The sequence below is a fragment of the Centropristis striata genome, chromosome 8 (assembly GCF_030273125.1).
Source record: "Centropristis striata isolate RG_2023a ecotype Rhode Island chromosome 8, C.striata_1.0, whole genome shotgun sequence".
In the NCBI taxonomy this organism is placed as follows: Eukaryota; Metazoa; Chordata; class Actinopteri; order Perciformes; family Serranidae; genus Centropristis; species Centropristis striata.
The window spans coordinates 21,628,823-21,651,529 of record NC_081524.1 but is presented as its reverse complement, the minus strand read 5'-3'; the positions used below and the strand labels follow the sequence as shown (position 1 = coordinate 21,651,529).

At 39.5% G+C, this 22,707-nt stretch overlaps 1 protein-coding gene across 1 annotated transcript; it reads left to right on the top strand.

The window, feature by feature from the left end:
• The first annotated feature begins 11,478 nt into the window (after window positions 1-11,478).
• On the top strand, window positions 11,479-21,022 carry LOC131975617 (cortexin-3). Its single transcript, XM_059338297.1, has 2 exons — window positions 11,479-11,807; window positions 19,371-21,022. The coding sequence occupies exon 2, from the start codon at window positions 19,453-19,455 to the stop codon at window positions 19,702-19,704; it is 252 nt and encodes an 83-aa protein (XP_059194280.1). The 5' UTR covers window positions 11,479-11,807; window positions 19,371-19,452; the 3' UTR covers window positions 19,705-21,022.
• Window positions 21,023-22,707: the final 1,685 nt, after the last annotated feature.

The following is a 22,707-nucleotide window of genomic DNA, read 5'->3' as shown; positions in this document are numbered from 1 at the left end:
CCTGGTCAGGAATTCTCTTTTCTGTCTACCAGTGTATCTGTTTCACCGCAACAGCTGCTCTTATAAAACGCTCATCTCTCATGGCAAGTCCTTTTAACATTTCATTTGTTGATTATGGGTAGCAACAGTTGTTTCTGACTTGTTTGCACTCCAAGCCAAAATATTCATAATGTAATTTTGACGAGGAGCAAGTCTAATTAAAGATATCTACAGTTAATTTCTCAGTGGTCAGAATATTCATTCTTGATAAAATACTCAGTGTAGTTATCTGTGGCTCAGTTACAGATATCATTCATGCAGTTTTGATGTGGTTTAATTAAGTCATTTCCATAATGTAATTTGATTAGTTGCAGTTCTGATCGGCAGCTCAGCTATCGCTGGTGGAAATGTCAATTGTAGATATCTTGTAGAAATTTGAAATAGTTCTTACAATACAAATATCACAAATATAACTAGATATATAATAATTCTTTCTGGCTAGTCCACATTGAATGGTTGACAGGTCGGCTCTGAATTGTCATTAGTAAGATAACCTCAAAAAGCTCAGAAGCAGCATTGGTTATCAGAAACATGCTTTTTTCCCACATAGCTCTGTATAGCCCACGTATGCAAGTCAGCCAGAGGTGCATTGATTTCTATGAGAAACTCTCTGATTGCCTTCTCCTTTTCCTTCTGCTTTTAGTTTTTATTTTTCATTTTTGTTGGGAATTTGCTTCAAGTAACTTGAAAAATGTTAAACTTTTGCCACAGGAGGTTGTCGTTCTTTTTGCTACCTTCAAGTGGAATTAGCAAATTAACTAACAGGCTGTTTTATTTAAATTAGTTGCTTGTTGATGGTCAAATTGTGTAATAGTATAATTAAAAAGAAACATGTTCAGCTAATCTAACACATTGTAAATTTGAGTAATGTCCCTGATGAAATATATAGTTAAGTTTAGGTTACACCACCCAAATAGAGGTTAAATAAGAGTCATTTTTACTGTGGTGCCGTTTCTTTTCCAGCTGTAAATAGATGCATTTATTTGTGTTAAACACCAGGGGGCGCACTCTGTATGCTATACATAATTGCATACACAAAATCTTATAAATAAGATGAAAAGAGCTGAGCCTGAATAGCAAAACATGGAATTTACAAATCCAGATCAATTGATCCAGATTGCACAACCTGGCCCTGATATATAGAAGAGTTTTTGGTCACTTTTGGCCAGTTTCCAAAGTGCTTCAGCCCTCCAGCTATTCCTGTCACCTGTTTGTAACCTGTTCCCTCCTTAACTACTCACTATGTGTCTGATTACAGGACTTCAAGCCTCAGGAACTGTGTGCCTGATGTTACTGCCTGCCCACAGCCAACTGTAAGTCTGTTCTTTCCTTCTGCAATAAGTAAGATGTTGAAAAGCATGTGTGCTTGTTCTGCATCTGGGTCCAGATAACTGTTGCATTGACCAGAACTGTGACAGAATCTGATAGTAGCTTTAGTGTTCATTTGGTTGGGTTTGTTTGGCCATGTGACCTGGTTTTAGCCTCAAGATTATTCACACAGTAGATAATTATACTTTTATCTGGATTTAGATAATCAGGGAAGATTATGACCTTTTTCATGCAGGAAAATTTACAATTTTGCAAGTCAGAACTGTATAAGAACTCTGGCAACAAGAAGAAAAGATTGTGAAGGTGAAGCCGCACAGATCTATTTTATTTAACACTTGTTCTGTGGCAGTCAGACACATTATTAGTCACCTGTGTTTTGGGTCAACAACAGGCGTCCGAGCCAGGTCGATCACTGCTTGTGTACTTAATGGATTTCTCCTCTTGATTCACATCCATCTTGACACAGGCCAGGTAGGATTTACAAAATAAAAATATAACTGGGGTGGTGAGAGGTATCGAGTGGTGGTGAGCAGGTTTGAGCTGGCAGCTGCCAAGTCTCTGGCATCACATCATGCAGCATGTGTTGGCTGTGTGTTTTTGGCAACATGCTCAGTGTTTTTTTTCCCTCCAAGGCTGCTAAGATGACAATGTGTGTGATGGGAGTATTTATTAAGGTTACAGCAATGTCATCAGTGTGCTGATGCCAATACTGGCCTTGCTGTTAAACCCAGATGTTGGACAGAAATTGGTGTCTGCTGCCAGTATGAAGGATAAATATCTGATTTTACTCAGCCAGAGTCACTCTGTTAAACCTGCAGTGAATGCTGCTTCAAAGATCTGCTCACCTGAAATACACATCCAGGCTCAAACTGAGCTGTATTTGTTTTTTTTATAATACGCCAAGGTTACACATTTATGGAAGCCTATTTCTGCCAATGTGATGAAAAAAATGTGATGGTCAAAGTGCTTATGACCTGCTACAATACGCCTTCAAATGTGCATTTTATACCGTGTCCTAACACTCAGAGCGCCAGTTCATTGCAGAAAAAACATCCAGGAGATTCAATCCAGGAGAATAAAAGTAACAAACAAAAGTAAATGATGTGATTTAAACATCACTGAAGTACCGTGCCTCTTGCTTTCTGAGTCCCGTTTTATGTATGGGCGGCTTAGTTGGTAGAGTGGTCGCCCACTAATCCGAAGGTTGGTGGTTCGATCCCTGACCACGGCAGCCTACATGTCGAAGTATCCTTGAGCAATATACTGAACCCCAAATTGCTCCCGATGCTGCGTTCATCGGTGTGTAAATGAATTCCCAATGGTGGCAGGTGGCACTGTTGTAGGATATTCCTGGCCACCAGTATGAATGTGTGTGTGAATGGTTGAATGAGCATAATGTGTAGTGTAAAGCGCTTTCAATAAAAACGCTATATAAGTGCACTCCATTTACCATGTAAATGTCACTTCCGGTAGTCATGTCACCCTCATACTGGCTTCACTTCCAGGATTTATGTGCATTTATTTGGTGTTTACAGTGGTGGAAAAAGTATTCAGAACCCTTACTTAAGTAGAAGTACTAACACAATATTGTGAAATGACTCCACTACAAGTTAAAGTCCTGCATTCAAAACTAACTTTAGTAAAATTATGAAAGTATCAGCATCAGAATGTATGAAAAGTATCAAAAGTAAAAATAATCATTATGCAGAATTGACTCACTCAGATTGTTTGATATATTCCAAATATATTTTAGGATTATTATTATTGACGCATTTATGTAAGCAGCATTTTAATTTTCTCAAGGTAGGGCTCATTTTTAAATGCTTAATATTTTTTTAAACTAAAGCTGTCAGCTAAATGTAGTGGAGTAAAAAGTACAATATCTGCCTCATAATGTAGTGAAGTAGAAGTATAAAGTTACATGAAATGTAAATACTCAAGTACAAGTACCTCCAAATTGCACTTAGTTACATTCCATCACTGACTGTTTAAACTGTGTTTTTTTTAACGCCTAACCAGGACGTTTTTTTCCAATGGTTTTGTAGCCTAAATTCAACAAAACTGCAGCATTTTTATTACAACCGTGAATCGTTCCTCTATTAATAATGACGTGTGTGTTAATTTAAGAATGCTTTGCTCTGTACCACAAACCCCAAACACTCATATGTGTCGTTTTGACAATGCTCATATGTGTCGATATGGGTGGTATTAAAAAACAACATATTCTGTAGTTTAGAGTGGCGATCTTGTTGCTGTTGTATCACATTGTACTTGCCCTGCAATATCACCAAGTCACTTAATTCTGAAGGAAATATATTAATTAAGGCCACAACTAATTTTGACAACTAATTATTTTTCTCTTCCCTTAATCAATTAAATCCAGGGTGACATCTGCAAAAGTCTAATTTGTTATCAGTTAAACAGCCCAAATCCCCAAAATATTCACTTTACTATCAAGTATATCAAAGAAAAGTAAAACAAATCCCCACGTTTTGTAAAGCTGGAACCATTTTTGCTTGAAAAATGACTGAAATAATTAACCAATTATCAAAATAACTGCCAATTAATGTTATGTTGATTGATTGATTGATTGATTGATTGATTGATTGATTGATTGATTGATTGATTGATTGATTGATTGATTGATTGATTGATTGATACAATCAGTTAATTTCAATAGTCTGGGATTGAGTGGACAGTAGACAGTAAATTTTGAATTTCTTTTCACTCCAAGGGTAATAACATTTGAAAGGACACCATGTTTTCAACAACAATATTATATTTAAATATCTGCAGAAAAAATAGCCTTCATCATGCTTCATCATCCATTTTTCTGCCTTAAAAAACCAATATTGAATATGTTTGTGCATATGATTTGTCAGCCGTGAGGTAAATTAACATTCACTGCCACCTGTAGCTGATCGTGTCCCCTCCTGCTGCTTTTGGCAGACGATCGGTATTCACTTCCATCTCATCCACTTCCTCTGGTTTGTCTGTGTAGCTGCATCCAAATATTAAGCAGTAAGACAAAGGAAATTGATTCCTCGCCAAAGGGCTGACAAGGTCATATAAAGCTCCTCTGCGAGATATTCCTTTCATGGAGAACGGCAGGGGAGAGCCGAGAAGACGTTGGCCCTACAGGGGCTGCCAGATAAGCTGGACCCACCTCGGTCTTCAGCGACTAGAAAGAAGAAAGCACTGTGAGATATTTGACTCATCTGAATGATTCAACATATTTACAGAAAATTCAGTTGCTCAGTTCTGTGGGCGCAGATTGTGAGGAGGGAGTGTAGTCAGTTGTGTTGATACTGTCAGGATGTTAAACATTGCATCATCAGGCAAAGTGTTGTGATGTTACCAGCTGCGACAGTGTTTGGCTGGTATTGTTTTCCCTGTGAATGTGTGTTTGGGTGTGTGTCATCATGCTAAAATGTGATCCTGGAGACGCCTGCTGTAGCGCAAACTAGCACAGAAGTGTTTATTTGTGTGTCTGGGGGCAGATACTGTCATTGGAGTAGCGTCACAGCCTTGCAGGATGCAGGCCCAGGACTTCTCAGGTGCATAGTTGAGATCAAAATAAAGGCCAAGTGTGAAAATGGGTGTAATCCCAGCAAGAGCGCCCGAAATAGTGTGATCGATTTTTGGCATCACAGATGTTGTGATCCCATCGTGATGGTCCTTAGGGTATCAAAATGAACTCTCACTGGCAAGAAAAATTTTGTCATGTTTCTGGGGCTGGAAGGTGGAGGTGTTCTTTGAATCCCCATTGGTCACCATAGTGCCAACCCAAATGATCTGATCCATTGTTTGCAATCTGACTAAATTGTAGTGCTCACTAAACACCTTTGCCATGTTTTGCATGTCCCTATCTAAGACAGAAATTCTCAAGTTTGCATAGAATCTGCCCTCTGCATGACATGTTCTCTAGTTCAAGTACTTGCAAGACATGTCTCCACCTCAGCACGAGTCTTATCAGTTTTTAAACGTGTTTGATTTTCATACTTTTGTAGTTGGAGCACCGTGGAGAGACAGAGGGAAAGCAGCACCCAGAGGAAACACAACAGGGAACCAAAGGCAGGCAGGGTGGGTAGCCACACACACACACACACACACACACAGACACACACGCACGCACACACGTACACACACGCAGTCACACTCACAGGGCCAAATTAAAATGCTGCAACACACAGCCACTCATAAAGGAGTCATTTAACAAGCCTCATTGTGCTTATAATTTCTTCTAAGAAACCATTATGATAGTTGACTAATAGTTTCTTTTTTAGTTATTGCTTCCTCAGTGGGATTTCTCTAGTTCAAAAGTTCATTCATGCTTCTTTCCTCCACCACAGTCTCCCCTGTGGCTTGTGTAAATCCATCTGTGCTTTTTGTTTTATACAAACAGCTGCATGTGTCAGTGGCAGATTGCATCAAACCTGCACCTCAAGAACAAGTGACAAAAAACAACAGTGACTTTTGTTGATTATTGCCATAATTTTCTCCATTGATTCCTGGAATAATCAGTAATTGTTGCCTAAGATCAACTGTATAGTTTATGCAAAGAAAAAAAACATATAAATATATTTTACCTATTTTCAAGTGGTTGAGGTTCTCTTAATTTCCTAAATCTTAGATATTTCATAGACAACTTAATCTTATTCTAATTAGTTTCTGCAGTAGTAGTAACCTAGTGTGCACACAAGATTCAGCAAATAAGTTGAAATGTATGAAATGAATGCAGCCCAATCAAACTGTTGCTTTTTCTCCTTGTGTGAGGCACGTGTGTAGTGCAGGTGAGAAAAAAATGCATTCATATATATCACAGAGTATAGTTCCTCAATGCCACCGATGCACAGATTTGCTCCAGAAACCTGATATTAATGGTGAAATTGTGCAAAAGTCTGCTCTTATTTTTCTCTGATCTTTGTCTTCTGAAGCGTGAGCTGAGGGCTGAGAGACTGACACAGCAGCAGCAAGAACCAATCAGCTACCTCCGCTGTCCTGGCTGTCCAATCCGCAACTCCCCACCCAGGATTTCATAACCATGTTGTGAAGTGTATTATAAATGTGCATTTTTATACTGAGGGTGTGAAATACCTGCTTTATTTTTTAAATTGGTCTGATTGGTAAAATACTGACTTTATGTTCATCAGAGACTCATAATTGACAAAATTGCAGCAATCAGGTCATGAATTATTAAAATGTCATGATATGGTGACAGTAACTTAAATGCTCATATTAAAAAAAACAGTTTCTTTAACTTTTCAGACCTCATTTATAGTCTGGAGTTGTCTTTAATAAAGCTTTATGGCAGATGTCAAGTTGTCATGCAGATTGGAGCTGGATATTACAAGCTTATTTGAATTCATACAAATTATGATGGCCAAATAAACACATATAAATCTGAAAAATCATCCCCATGACCAGGACTGCATTTATTGCAACCCAAAATGACATCCAGACAGGGAAATTGTAAGACTCTAAAAATCAGCATCTTTTTTTTAATGTTTTGTGTGAAACAAGTGAATGTTACCAGCCATGACAGCGTGTGACTGCTATTGTTTTCACCTTGTTAGTCTGTGTGTGTGTGTGTGTGTGTGTGTGTGTGTCGTCATGGCAAAGTTTGGTCCTGAATGTACCGGCTGTAGTTGGATCTACCAGAGGAGCTGTTCTGAGGACTCTGACAGTTGTTTATAGGTGTGTTTTTCAGATTTTTTCCACTAAGACAGCGTCACAACTGTGCAAGATGCAGTCATGAAACTGTACAGGCCTGTAGCTGAGATCAAAATGAATTAATTAAGGTTGTATGATTTTGAATAAATACCCAATAGCAATATTTTTCTGATATTCCATTTGCAGTATTATTTACAATATTGGAGGGAATGGAAGTGGAATTTGAAGCATTATTCTAATTTTTTATTGAAAAATATATTAAAAGTATCAGGGGTTCTTTTTGCTTTGCTTTGTTTTGTTTTTTTCGAGGATCTACATCCAACAAGTATTTTTTCTATTAAATCTGTAGAATAAAATGTGCATGCTACCAAGACATCTTGCAGGAACAATTTCGGTAAAATGTCAAGTAATTGTGCAGTCCTGAACAAAATCCCCTGATTTTATACGCTGAACCCCCTTAAAAGCTTTCATACTAAGGTGAAAAACAGGTGACATAAGCATAAAATAAATATAGTGTATTAGTGTATTTGATCATCAGTGAATTATGTGTTTAACCTCTGACTTATTTAAGAGACTTGCATTACAGACTGGCAACTATCAAACCTAACATGTCCAAAGGTAAAAAGTTGAGTCTGTTAAGTTGTCAGCTATTAGCCCTTAATCAAGATGAGAGGATCAAATATATGTTGTTTTAGTTGTTTAAGTCTCAAATGTCTCTTGGTTAAAGATTCATATTTACAGACCTCAGAGTTGTATCAACGTTCTTATCAAACTCTTGGCGAGAAAGCAAATAAGTGCATTTCCCTAAGTTAAGAGCTATATATTAAGAGCTGTGTACATAGATAAAGAAATCACTGATTTTAGCTTTATCTAAGAAAAGTTGAACCCCTAAATAGACATCGTCTTCTACTGCAGTTGAGTTTCAGTTTCTATTCGCTATAATGTATTCCTCTGAGATATAAAAAAGCAGAAAACCATCTCAGATTAATCTGTAATTAACTGAGAGTCGGTGGATTCACCATCTGTCTCAGCAGCTGCAGTCCTCTCTGACCTCCACCAGGTGGAGACGCAGCACAGCGTTTGGATGCTGACAGTTGACTGACTACATTATATAAGATTTCCCCAAACTGCTCTGCACAGTCACTCTCTGACCTCTTCGTGGACTGTCACGTTCTCCCGGAGCTCTGAGGGGATTTGCATCTGTCAGGGTAAGACAGCAAAGACTCTGAAGCTTGTCACCAGAAAAAAAATAATACATGGGAGTGTTTTTCTGCTTGAGATGCCCATCACACCTTAATCTCAAAATTGTGGCTGTCCACGATCCACAAGTCCATGTGCAGCAAAGTCTGTGTTGATGTCCCTCTGGGTGTGCATGTCTATCCTGGATATTTTTAATATAAAGCACTGGCAGACCCCTTGGAGCCCCCATGTTGAAAATACAAAACAAAAAAGGAAAAGTGCCCTCTTTGATTACCCTTTTGTACATATAACAAAGTGGCCTCTAGGCGGCATGTGACAGTAATATACTCATTTAAGCAGTTACAACGTAATACAACTGATAGGACGTTGGAAATTATTATTATTACAATTACTATGCCAAGTAATGCATTATGACCTGACATTAGTGAAACTGGATATTTTTAATGAAGAAAATATGTTTTGGTTGTGGCTCTGATGTTGATGTGTGATTTAATGAGTTTCCTAAAGGACAGAAAGCTTTACTCGTGGCTAAAGTAACTGCTGCTAACAGCTGTCAGATATCTCACTTTGGGGGAGTGTTACTGTTTACGCTAATGGTACACATGCTTTATACAGGGAGAAGGAGATTTTAGATCTGTGGCTGAGGGGACCGAGGATGGCAAATAAATAGGGTTCAACAGCCTCTACAGACATCATGGCAGAGGCAAAAAGACCAAAGTGATTAAAGTAGGGACTGACCAATTCAGACCAATACACAATTTCACCTTTCACATTCACAGTTTCAGTTCTCACATTCACAATTTTACCTCTCACATACACAATTTCACCTCTCACATATACAAAAAATACATTTCACATATACAGTTTTACCTCTCACATACACAATTTCATCTCTCACATTTACAATTTTACCTCTCACATATACACAAAAATATCTCTCACATTCAGTTTTACCTCCCACATTCACAATTTCACCTTTCACATTCACAGTTTCACTTCTCACATTCACAATTTTACCTCTCACATTCACAATTTTACCTCCCACATTTACAATTTCACCTCTCACATTCACAATTTTACCTCCCACATTCACAACTTTACCTCTCACATTCACAATTTCACCTCCCACATTCACAACTTCACCTCCCACATTCACAATTTCATCTCTCACATTCACAATTTCACCTCTCACATGCACAAAAAATATCTTTCACATTCACAATTTTACCTCTCACATTTACAAAAAATACATCTCAAAATAGGTATTTTTTGTCAATGTGAGAGGTAAAATTGTGAATGTGAGAGGTAAAATTGTATTGCCTACACGGCCCCTCATAAAGAAGCATCCTGACAATAGTGAATGTTAAAATGGCTTTTTGACAGCTTCGTGAAATTAAAGGCAGCAGACAAGCTGGTCTTCTTGCTGTAGTAATATTAGCTGGTTTGCTATGTCTTGTGTTGTTGCACATGCTTGATGTTTGGCTGTGAGCAAAGCCGTCATGCACCCCACATCCTCCTCTCTCTGTGGCTGTCAGACTGAGCAGTGACAAGCATCCCATGGTTGGTGCTTCGGGAGAAAAACAATGTCCGACAGATAGATGATATAATGCAAAGGGGTGCTGGTAGTCTATCATACAATGATAGTTAGAGTGGTGATGTGTTGTCAAGAGGTTGTTGAAGCTTTTCACTGTGACATGCGGACAGCTCTTAGTTCAGGTGTGAATGCATTCAAGATGCATTGACGAAGCTTTTGAGATCTGATCACTCAGACCACATTGGGAGGTGCTGTGGGCCACATTTAGCCACATTCTTTTAGCAGTGTGTATACACAAATGCATGATGCCCCTCATTAAAGACTGCATACTCAACTGATATCCTGCTGGGAACTATGGGGGTCTCACTGTGCTCCTCATGTTGATAGACAAGCAAACAAGTGATCCGTGAGCACAGGATAGTGCATTTTTGCTTTTAAGTTTGTCCTTGGTATGTGTAATTTTGTAACTGTTTTGTATTTGCTGCTGCTTATCTTGGCCAGGTCTCCCTTGAAAAAGAGGTTCTTAATCTCAATGGGATTTTCCTGGTTAAAGAAAGGTTATTATAATAACTAAGTTACTACTTGTTGCTGCTGCTGTGTTTCTCTTGTCATAGAAACCACTGAGTGATCCTGTGTTTTAAAATTAAAATGTATAATGTCATTTAGCAGATGCTGTTATCCAAAGCACTGTACATTTGAGAGTTCATACAACACAAAGCAAAAATCAAGTCAGAAGACAACATATGAGAATGTGCCATGGGTTAAGTATCAGGTAGTGCATAAGGACAGTGCAAATAGCGTTTATCATACTGAGGTTTATCTTTACAGATCTGATCACATCCCTGGCTCTCTGAAGCTCTGTGTAACACAAAGATGACACTGTCTGCAGAATGGAGGTCCCCGGGGACAATTATCTTGTGTTTTTAGGTTCCTAGGCCTACAATGTACCCAAATTCTGATATAGGGTATTACTATAGACATCACTGTAATCAACGTCAGAGGTGTCAGCCATGTGTTTTCCAACTAGTTATTTAGAGCCAGGTGTAACTCTACATGCTCACAGCTGTCCACTTAAGATCAGATCACCCAAGATGCATGTTAATGCCAGTTCTGAACAGCGACAAAGTAACAGAACCCAGAAGATGAAGCGATCTCGCCATCGTGTTACTGCTTTTCTGCCAGAAACAACAACACTATATGGACATTTTTCACTAAATGCAACAAACTAGAGCTCCTGTACATTGTTTCCCCACAATAAACTGCATTGCCCTCCTAAAGTAACATATTACTTTCAAATGAGTGTAACTAAATTGCAATAAAATTAATTTTCAAAGACGCAGTGCCCTGGCTGATAGAAAACTTTTTGCGTGCTGGTGCTCTTTTTATTTTTCAGCCCCTGCCCCTCAGGCAGCCTGAGTCCACCACTGCTATAAAGCCTGTTTTTTTGTTTATATTTTGCAGAACATGCTTCCAATTTTCATCATGACAATGTGTCTTTATAATTAAAAAGGAAAAAGATGTGATGCCAAGATAATAGAATATAATTGAGTCCATAATTATCTCACCTTTGACCTCAAATTATCTTTCTGAGAATGCATTTTTAATTACTTGTCTTTTATTTGTGATTATGGATACATTTGCAGATAACACATCAGGGCCACACCTTTCCCCCTCATTCACTTGCAACATATAGCCTACCTGGAGGATTGCTATGGCAACAGGTTGCCAGTAGCGACGGGGTACCACTACATCCCTGCCTGTGTGTCTGCGGGGATGAGCGGCGCGTCAGGACGAGCAGAAAAAAACAAGCAGCGGAGCAGCAGAGGGTGAGGTCTGCCCGGCTCAGTCAGCAAACAGAAAAATAACCACTGCGAGGCGGTTTTTTCTGTCATGAAGTGAGGAGCCCTGCGGGTCTGCAACAAGGACAGCTCGCTGTTGTTGTTCTGGTGAGAGTCTGAACACAGAACCGTCGGATCTGCCAGGATGGAGAGCTACCGCTGACGGAGATCCCCGAGCTCCCTGACAACAACAGGTTAGTGTTTACAGACTCGGTCACTTTCACCTGCAGCTGATGCTCTCACGACCACCTTCACCTTCAGCTGGAAGCCTCAAAATGTGCTCGTTTCATGGTTTCCTTTAGCGCTGTGAAGGTGTGAAAGGTGCCGTCAGACGCACCGGAGAGGAAAAAACATCTTCTGTCTCTGGACGCGTTTTGATGCATCCACGTGTGCAGTGAGGAGTCCGGCTGCGTGGGGCTCATGTACCGGCTCATGTCATGTACCGGCTCATTACAATGTAAACTGGCAACCTATGCAGCCGGTGTAGGGTCAGTTGCAGACAAAACATATGCAGGTTTTTATACGGTTATTTAAATGGCGGCTCTTCATTTTGCGTTGCGGGTGTGTCTACCTTTGATCTCAGTTGGACTACAGGCATTTGGACGGAACAGACAAAAGACATTAGACTTATCAGTATAATAATTCATAATCTTATCTGCACTTTTTTGTATTATTACAGGCATTTTTTTTTTTTTTTTGCATATCTAGATTGGCGTCATATTTCTACCTCAAATTCCCCCCCTTGGCCTTTGTTTACTTGTATTTTTTTTAACTATTTAACTCATAATAGAAAATTAATATTTTAAATGTTTAATTATAAAATTGATATTAGGTTATATAGATGTATTGTTATTATTTGTTATTTTATTTATTTTTACTTATTTAATTATTTTATATTATTTATGTTATTATTCCAAGTGAAATGATTGCTGTTTTACTGAGTTCACAGAGAAAGTTGTGCAGTATGTTTTGTAAAAAATTTTTTTTAATTTTCATAACTGTTTAAAGATGCTCAAAGATATGTACTAAAACTTAGAGAATTTAGAGAAAAACTATTTTAAAAATTCAAGATGAAAACAAAAACATCTTAATATGTGCATTTGCAGAGTTCATTTGCAAAAAAACAGATAAGAACTATTTTCTTAAATGAATAAACCAGCACCAGTTGAATTGATATTCTTAGCATGCACAATAGAAAAAAACATGACGTTTAAAAATCAAAAGGGAGAGAGAGAAATCTTATCAAAATGACCAAACACCAGTTTACAGATATATCCTGCATGCACAAAAAATAAGAAATACAAATAAAACAGAGATATCTGGTGCAAATGAACCTTTCATTTCTACGTATGTTTATATATTTAGAGTTAGGTTTAATATTATACAGCATTTGTACAGCTCATAGTGGCCATTCAACAGTTGCTTCAGTCATTTAATAACACAGGACATTTTATATCATGAAATGATTGACAACATGCTGGAAAATGAAATCCAGTAAATCTCCTAAACCATTTTCATTTCACCTCCTCTGATGCACTTTGAATTCTCCATTAGTCATCTCACACACACACACACACACACACACACACACACACACACACACACACAGGCCTGCAGGTTAGATCAACTTTTCAACATAATCTGCTTCATTTCTAAATTTGGCTCGATGTTCGTGTCACACTCACTTCCTTGTCAATTTAACTCTCAGTGCCTGACATTGTTTTATCTTCTCTCCCCATTATCACCACAGCAACCATCACAGAGGCTGTACAGTTGGACTAAAATAACTTGTCCACTTATATAATGCGGGTCACTTTCTGAATTCCTGTCATCTGGAGGCTATTTCGGAGCCACAGAAGTAATTATTTTTTTTCCTGAAATGCCGCTGCTGATGATCAAAGTCCTTAGATATTGACTGATGGCCTTCTTCAAGAGGCGGAGATCTCATTTTGAAGTGAAAATATCTCTTTCCAAACTTGTCAAGGGAAGCTTAAATGTTTAGCGTGTAAGACTGTCAAGAAAAGCTCTAAACTCTGAGCACTAAGTCGTGGAGCTGCTGATGATGTAAATGTTGGGAGTCTTTGAAGTGCACTACATAACCTGCTAACAAATAGCAGAATGCTTTCTCGCCCCAAAGTGCTAATACCCAGTAACCTCACCGTGTCTTTGGGGGACATGAAGACAAGATTATGAGTTGACAGTAAACACTGATGGAAAAGCAGCGGACAAAGAAAAACAGCCCGTTCCTTATCGTTCCTCACAGCGAGGGCAATGAATCACTGCTGTGAAATATCATTTTTGAGTTTTAAGTGTGATGGATTACAGGCTGCTGATCAGCGAGGCAGGGCTGAAGGTTGCTCTCTCTCTGTCTCTCTCCTGAGAGTTGCCTACAGAGGTTTTTTTTTTTTTTTTTAAAGCAGAGAGAGACAGCTCTCCTGCCCGTCTTGTCACTTCATGCAGCCTCATAACATCCACCACCCCTCCCAAGTGATTGTCAGTCTCTCTGACGGCTCTTCACGCTTACAGAAGCGTGACCAAAGGACACAACCCGAAAAAGATTGGAGTTTGGGTTATGCAGACATTTCTCAGAGGCAATTGATAATCTTGCAAGGATTTAATTGATCTAAACATGATTTTCGGAGCCAATTAAGGGAGGTTTTTCAGCTTACAGGCTAAGCCAGGGCCACATATGCAACATGCTGGGTCTTATTTTCTAAATTTGGCTGTATTTTTCTATTAGGACAAGCAAAGAAGTAAGCCAATAAGATTTCATGTCAGTTAACTCTCATTTGGATGCAACATATGGAGGCTGTCAAGGGCAAATATGCTCCAACAGCCCAAAGCATTTCTATAAGGGAAAACATGCTGCAACTGAAGAAATGATGCCAATTCAAACGTGTGAAAATTCAGAGCAAAAAAAACAACTGAAGCGTTCTGCAGAAAGCCAAAACAAATAAGTTAACAGCAAATACAGAACAGTGCAAACATCGAAACAAATGCAACAGAAAAAAGCTGTTTATACAGTCAACACAATGGAGCCAGAAAGAGTTCACGAGTACAAACCTACACTGAGTCGTGACACTCTGCCAAACCGCTGCTTCGGGTTGATAGCTGTTTTACTTGTCTTTACATGATTGTGACTTGGTGATGTATTCATTATCCTTAACCGCTTATCCACACTCGGGTGGCGGGGGGCTTGAGCCAATCCAAGCTGACATTGGGCGAGAGGCGGGTACACCCTGGACAGGTCTCCAGACTATAACAGGGCTGACACATAGAGACAGACAATCATGCTGTCATTCACACCTCTTGGCAGTTTAGAGTCACCAATTAAACCTGAGTGCATGTTTTTGGACTGTGGGAGGAAACCGGAGTACCCGGCGAGAACATGCAAACTCAGAAGAGCAGCAGGCCGAAGTCGAACCGGCGACCCTCCGGTACACCACCGTGTACCCATGGTTATTTATCATACTTGGAAAAAGCGAAGAGAACTTGAAATGCAGCAAACTTGCCATTCAAACAGCAGAGAGATTGGGGGGGGGGGGGGGATTTCCAACCTAAACAACAGAATAGACCATTTGTCAGTACCACCCATAACGACACATCTGAGCAGACCGTTCTATAAATAGCACACAAGTCATTATACACACTGACGGTTTGCGGTGGTAAAAAAGGCTACAGTTTCTGTGAATTTAGGCTACAAAACCACTGACCTAGGTTTATGGCAAAAAACCTCCTGGTAAGGTGTTTAAAAGTATAAACCGTTATTAAATGTAAATGCTGGAAATGAAGCAGTTACGAGGGTGATGTGAGCCACGGAAGTAACGTAACAATGGAAGTTACGTTAAAAGTCGTTTACTTTTTTCTCCTGGGTGAGAGTCTGTTGTCTGTTCGACTCATCCACCTTCCCTCCCTCCAGCTCCGATTTCCACCATTTAAACAGAAACATAATCATGAGCCTGTAAAAACACCCTATATTGTGGTTTTTGAGGTTCGTGAGTTGGTTTGCTGGTGGTGGATGAATGACACTTACTTTACTTTAGATCTGGTCTCTTTATCACAGCTCTCCAAGGATGTATTATAATAATGTGTGTATGTATGTATGTATGTATGTATGTATGTATGTATGTATGTATGAATGTATGTATATGTATAATGTTCTATAATACATCCATGCTACACTATACTCTCATCTGGTTTCTCTCTATCGGGGTCGTAAGTCAGGCTGTTCCACTTAGTGCTCCCCCTAGAGAAACTTTTTCTGTTGCTTTTGTTTTCTTTGTTTGTGTGTTTTTCACTTTGCATCTTTTCTGTATTTGCAGGGTGTTTGCTGTTGATGTATTTGTTTTCTGCAGCACATTTTTTCATCTGCAGTTCATTTTTGTTGTTGTATCTGTTTTGGATTTATGCATTCTTTCATTGCCATTGTTTGTGAAGCTGCAGCACGTTTCTCCTAATGGAAATGTTTTAGCCGTTGTAGCAGGTTTGACACAGTCTGCCACCGTAGTAAAAAGATGAATGTTTACATTTCCTAGATCCTCCATTTTTAATATGCACTCATTTTCCAGAGCTACTTTCTGGTTCATTTTTAACCTACTGTACTTACTAAATGCACATTTTGTCAATACAAAAGGCAATTAATGTAAATGATTGTATGTTTACTTCAACTGTATTCAGATAATTTGGTTTAGATAAGTGTTTCCCCGGCAGCCACAGCAACAGTAAAATCCGTGCAGTTATGAGAAGATGAAGAAGATAGGGAAGCAGGAAAAAACTGTTTCTGCAACCTCACACTGTGTAAATTATTCAGACGCTTCTCTAATCTTTGCTTTTTTTCTTGTTAGTTTAATTATTCAAAAGAAACAAGAAAAAGAAACATATTCCTTTGGTTAAAACTGGCCACTATTAGTCGACATGCAGCCGATGACAGGGCTCACGAGTGAATGTGCCTTCAGTTTAAATTATCATGAGACTAAAAGTTTGAACATTAGTTCATAATTACATCTGACTGCTCAAGTTGCTCGGATAGATTTGCATGTTGTGACATCACAATGACCTCAGATCTCATTATGTTGGTGAACAAATATGTCCAAGGAATAACAGAATATTAAGCAGGAAAAAAAACAATCTTAGATGTCTGAGCAGCCTCACGTATAAAAGCTTTAAATAAGCATTGCTGTGTGTAATGCTCCTTCAGTGTAAAAAATAAAAATAAAAGACAAATTATAAAACTGGTTTGCGGCAATCACTCTGAGAGTTTTGCTCAGCTGGAGAAAAGACATAAAAGGATGAACAGTCCTGCTGGCTGTTTTCAGATTGATGAATTTACCTCCAACTTGCTTTTTTTAGAACCGATGAGCCAACAGTCTTCCCTAAATTGAATGTATTGGGCCTCTTTTTGGCAGAAAAAATGATCCACACAGAAAGCTGCAAGCTGCTCTCACAGTTCAAACTCAATCATGAGAAAATTGTGTCTGCTGCTAATGAACAGGCACCTAAACCTGATTAAGAAACTAGCTATAAGCACCTGCAGGGTCTATGCAGTGGGAGCAATTACTGTCACTCCTTGATCTCTGTTGTGCTTAGCCTTAACCAGTCAGACCAGTTTAACATATTAGAAATCTCCATGATACGAGCTGAGAATTGAAGCCAAGTTGTTGGATTAAAAAAAAAAATTGTCATTTTTGTCCATTGTGACTAGTTACAAACTCTTGTGCAACAAATATATTTTTTTATTTATTTTTAAAGTTCAGTCATTTCCTCAACAGCTGGTCACTGTAGTTTTTAGCAAATGTTACTCAAACAGGGAAAAATGATAAAGCGCATTTCTTTGTGAATATTTTAAGCAGTGTATTAACACATATGTAGTACTCAGGAGAATATTTACAGCAGCAGGGTTGAGAAGTATACACTTTATATGCATATATATTACTACAACTTCAACGTTATTGTCGCCAAGTAAATTTGATCTGCAGCCGGCATCACATCACATCAAGGACCATGATAAACATGAACTATTTACAACATTGATAATACAAAAAACACATTTCCACACGGCAATTGAGAGCAAGGTACACCTGCCACACTAAATCCGTAGCTAAAAAACAAGCTAAAAACAATATAAACAGCAAATAACATAATACAATGGCTGTAAAGAGCATATAAGGCTTTGCATACACAGTCAATACATGTGTACCTTACCTTTGCCTTGTCCTTTAAATGTACAATGATTTAGTAATTTAGGAATCTGCACTGCATTTAGACACAAACTAGATTTGTGACACAGGGCACCTGCTACGAGACAGAGCATCGATTAAATAAAAAAGCAGGACCCACATTAAAGCAGCGTACGTTGGTATTTTTTTGCACTTCTACAATTTCAGAGTGCAAGTCACCTCTACATCGCAGTTGTAAATATGAACAGCTGTACACATGCATTTCTCATTATTGCATTACTTTGATATGAGGTGGAGAGGTATCCTGTGGATCAAAAATAGTTGCTAAGAGCCAAACGTAAAGTAAGTGCAGCAACAGGAGACATAGCAAAGCAGCTAATATTACTTACAGTCCAACAGCAGCATTTTATTCCACGAAACTTTCACCTCAAACTAAACGCCAGTCCAAGATTTCATTTTGTCCTGCAGCCTCTTGCTTGGTCAATTTCTCTTTTTCTCTCTTTCTCCACAACATCCACTGCATTGTCCTCACCTCTGCCATGATGTCCTTACAGGCTGCAGTTCCATTACCCACTCACCCGGCTCCAGTTCAGACACAACCCAGGCCTAATGACCTCCTGCTCCCAGTGGTCCAAAGCACCTGTGCGAGCAGCTAACGCTAACACTCCCCCGGTGCTCCGAGCCTGGCAGTACAGCTTATTGAGCTAACTAGATGAGAGCAGCTACAGTTAGCAACAGTTTGCATGTAGCATTACTTCACAACAAGTGAAGCTTCCTGTCTGTCAGAGGGAAAACTTTAAAAAAAAAAACAAATTTTCTCTACAAACTATGATCCAGTTTCACCAAAAGTAGCAGTTTGGGGTGCAAAGTGAGAATAACAGAGGCACAATTCTCCCTATTACAAGTTGCATAATGTTGCTTTAAAGCACTCATCACACCAGTTGATATTTAACTTCTGTATTTCTGATAACAACAGGAAGTGTTTAATTTCTGTATTTCCAAACAATTTTAATTTACATTAACACAAACCAGTTGACAGTTTCTTCAGGGTTGTAGAGATTACCAGTTGGAAATCCAGCCTTCATTACCTTTGTTTGTTTGTTCGTATGTCTAATAGGGAACCTTGTCTGAGATGATGTGCATGATGACTAATTTGCTGATGCAGCCTGGTTGCAAAGGAATATATTTTATTGGATATGGGATTTGAAATTTCAGAAGCTTGTGACATTTCTACCTCCAGAGCAGTGTTCCTTGCAAGAAAATGTTGTATAACAAAACTCCAAACTGCCAATTTAGACCCCCTGAGTTGCAGAAATCGAGGGCCAAAGGAGTCCCCTGAGACGTCTTTGCTCACAGAGCGGGCTTTATGCCTGGAGTTCCAAAAATGAACTCTTCTGAGAACCACTTTGTTCTGTCCGGGGTGACATTTTGTTTTGTTCCTCTCTCTTTTAAGTCTATAGATTTGAGACCGTTTCTGTTTCTGCGGTTACATTAAGTTGATATATTTGTTTGCTGTTTCATCTGTCAAACCAAAGAGGACACGATCCCCAGTATAATCCGTCTGTTTGGATTCTCTCACAGGTCTTATCCACTGAGCGAGCACCAACTTCCCCTCCTAAATCTTTCAGCAACCGACAAAGAGCTGGAGCCGAGACGATCAAGCATGGATGTGCCCCGGATGGCTGAGGGCCTCTTCAGCAGCACGCTGTCCTCGTCAGGTGGCGGCCATCACGTACCATCCTACCTGACGCTGGAACAGAAGGCCGCCTTCATCTTCGTGCTGCTGCTCTTCATCTTCCTGGCCCTCCTCATCGTGCGTTGTTTCCGCATCCTGCTGGACCCGTACCGCAGCATGCCCTCATCCAACTGGACAGATCACACCGAGAAGGACACGTTCGATTACCGCATCGTCTGAGGAGCCCCGAGGGTGCGTTACATTTGCACAAATTAGAAAATAAATAAAAAATAAAAAACTGATTTGATGCGTAAAGAGCGCTTTGACCCGAAGAACAAATGACAGCTGATTCACCAGGAAAACAGCTTTCAGAAAATCTTCTGAAGGTGTGACTGAAAAGAAGTACGATGGCGGATTGTCGTCAAAATGAGCGCCAACCAGAGTTCAACAGCTTCTCCCTGCCAAATCTGAAAATTCTCAACTATAACAAGACAACCAGAACTATGCTATGAAGATTATCGACGATCAAACCCTCAGTCCAAGCGATACCCATGACTTCCATCCCCCTCCATCAGTTCTCCTGTGGACTACCTCGTTCCTCCTCCATCTCACGTGTGGAAGACTCACATCGCACACAGGGTCGAATATCTTTTAAGGTCCAAGCCAGTTGGAGAAAAACAGTGTTTACATCTTATCATGTTTACGTCCTTAGATTTTTATTGATAATGTAGACAATCAGTGTTTAAAATAGTCGGTGAAAAATCAAGTTTATAGTTTAGATTGTTGAGATTTTTTTTGTGTGTGTATTTTGTCTTAATTTGTGGACAGATGCGAGAGGTCAAAAGACTTTGTGTGAGTGATATGATTCAGGCGAAGAGGAATAAAATGCCTTATGTCTCTGTAAGATGTTCTGTGGGGGTTGTTACCTTCTAGACAGCTGGGTATCAAGGTCCTAAAGCAGGTTAAATAATCACTGTCGTGGAGAAGTTGTCCCTTTAATGTTTTGGAGAGATTTGAACAGCTAGTTGCCCGCAGTGAGTAACTAAGAGTGTTCTGTGTGTGCGATAAAAAACTATGTGTCCTTTCCGTGTTGGACAGGCCTTTGGTGTCCATGTCTTTTAGATGTCAACAACCAAAAGAGGTATTGAAGAAAAAATAACGTTTACTGTGCTGTACCGTGTGCCTAATTTGAAAAAAAACAACAAAAGATTGATGTTCTAGGAAAAAGAAAGGAAATGGGTTTCATATTTTTGTCTTTAAATGTAGTTTTTTTGTGTGTCGTGCCCATTTAAAGAAACTTAAACAGCATTTTACTGCCTGCAGTTGGTATATTGACAGTTGGTATGCCAGATTCTGCAGAGTGTTGATGGTGAAGATGACGATGCATTTTCACATCAAACCCTTTACGGACTGATGTTGTGGCTCTTTTGTTGGGCAATTTTTCAACTGTGCGCCTTATAGTGTAGATTGTTTACAGTATCGTAGGTAGCGGAGACGCTGGAAATCAGCCAGTCACTGATGCGACTGCGTCTTTGCACTTCACGGAGATGTCATACAACCCGCTAAAAAGAAAAAGATATTTAAAAAAAAAAAATCCCTGCTCTTGTTCCTGCCGGGACAGGAAGTGAACTCTGACCCTTTCGACGACGTGTGATGTTCTTGTGATCTGCTGTGGCCTTTTCCTACCTATCGCAGATGTTGCGATGTTGTGCTGAGGTGACGTGTTATTTTCCCCCCCGCATGTATTTCTTGCAGAGTACCCTCTCCGTGCATGATAAATGGTGAAGTGCTTTAATCCTGGTGTTGTAGCTGTGGGTCAGTTGCTCAAGCAGCTATTTCCCGTCTGTACTGGAGCCTTTTGTTTCAATCTGTTTTTCCGCCTGGAGCCACCGTTCTTTTTCTAATAAAAATGATCAGAGCGCACAACTGCCTTTCAATGTGTTTTATTTCATTAGGTTCATTCACCAGGCGGGAAAAGTGGCAGGTGTTAAAGACAAACAAAAAACGGATGAGAAAAACGTTCCAAGGCACCCTGCCCTTTTCAAGGCGGCCATATGTGCCGGAGGCCCACTACATTCTTTTTCCCATTTTATCAGCGACTGGCAGTGGTAGCCGGCAGGTGTCTCGATTGGTTTTCTGTGAACCCAGACACTTTGTCTGGCTACACACACACAGACACACATACACACATTCTAGTCTCCAGGCTCCAGGCCCAGGCTGCTCTTTGAGCCGAGACCCTCCAGAGCGCCATGCAGAATAACAATCTTCTGTCTGACACTGAATATGTTGATATGCAATCATCATCTGCTGCACACATCCCTGAAAAACCTGCATCGTTTTCTCACATGGAAGCAACACGTGGATAAACTGACTTGTGAGTTTTGTTAGCAAGTGAATATGTGCATCTGTTCTGTGTTACTGAACAATTCTGCTGATATCACACATCCACAGGTTTTATCTTTATTTTTTTAAGGGAGGGCCACGGAGCTGAAACGGATCAGAATTTTAAATGCGAGCTGATCCCACAGAGGAGAAATGTGCAGTCTCCGCTTTTTGAATTATTATGTAAGAGACAACCTACGTCTTTACTAAAGCCTTTTCACCGTTTGCTCTTTTTTAAAAGTCAAAATAGTGCTGTGGCTGCCCTTCTGTGGCTGATTACGGCTGTAATATGAAAGCAGAACTAAAGACGCACAGTTTGTTTGTACAGAAACCTGCTTCTGCTTAATGCATGAGGGCAGAAAGGAATGAGCCAGTTTGTTACACAAGCAGCTGTGAGTAGTGAAGACAATCTGCTGGGATGCAGAAAACATCAGAGAATTGGGCTTGTTGATGAGATATCCAGGATTTAAAAAGCATGTCACCTGCACTCAAGACTGATTCTGACATGAAAGCGAAACACCTTAAAAGTTATCAGTCCAAAAATACTTTTGTTTTTCTTCAAGTATCACCCATGGGGTTTGACATTCTGATCATTTTGAGCGATACCGAAAATAGAAACAAATCATTTTTGGAAAGAAAGCCTTCATTTTCTGTCTCTGAAATCTCATTAGCTCATGCCAAACAAAGATTATAATCCAATCTAAACACGCCCTTACACAGCAAGAGAACATTAACCATTATGGATCAATATCACAGTCATGCTTTATGCAACGTGACTCATATTAAAGAAAGCCTCTGATAATTGAATTATTTTCATTCTCTGCTGTGTGCGCTCAGACGCCTTATGCTGAATTTATTCCC

Excerpts from the sequence above, each read along its gene's own strand:
- LOC131975617 (XM_059338297.1), top strand. The coding sequence starts at position 19,453 with ATGGATGTGCCCCGGATGGCTGAGGGCCTCTTCAGCAGCACGCTGTCC.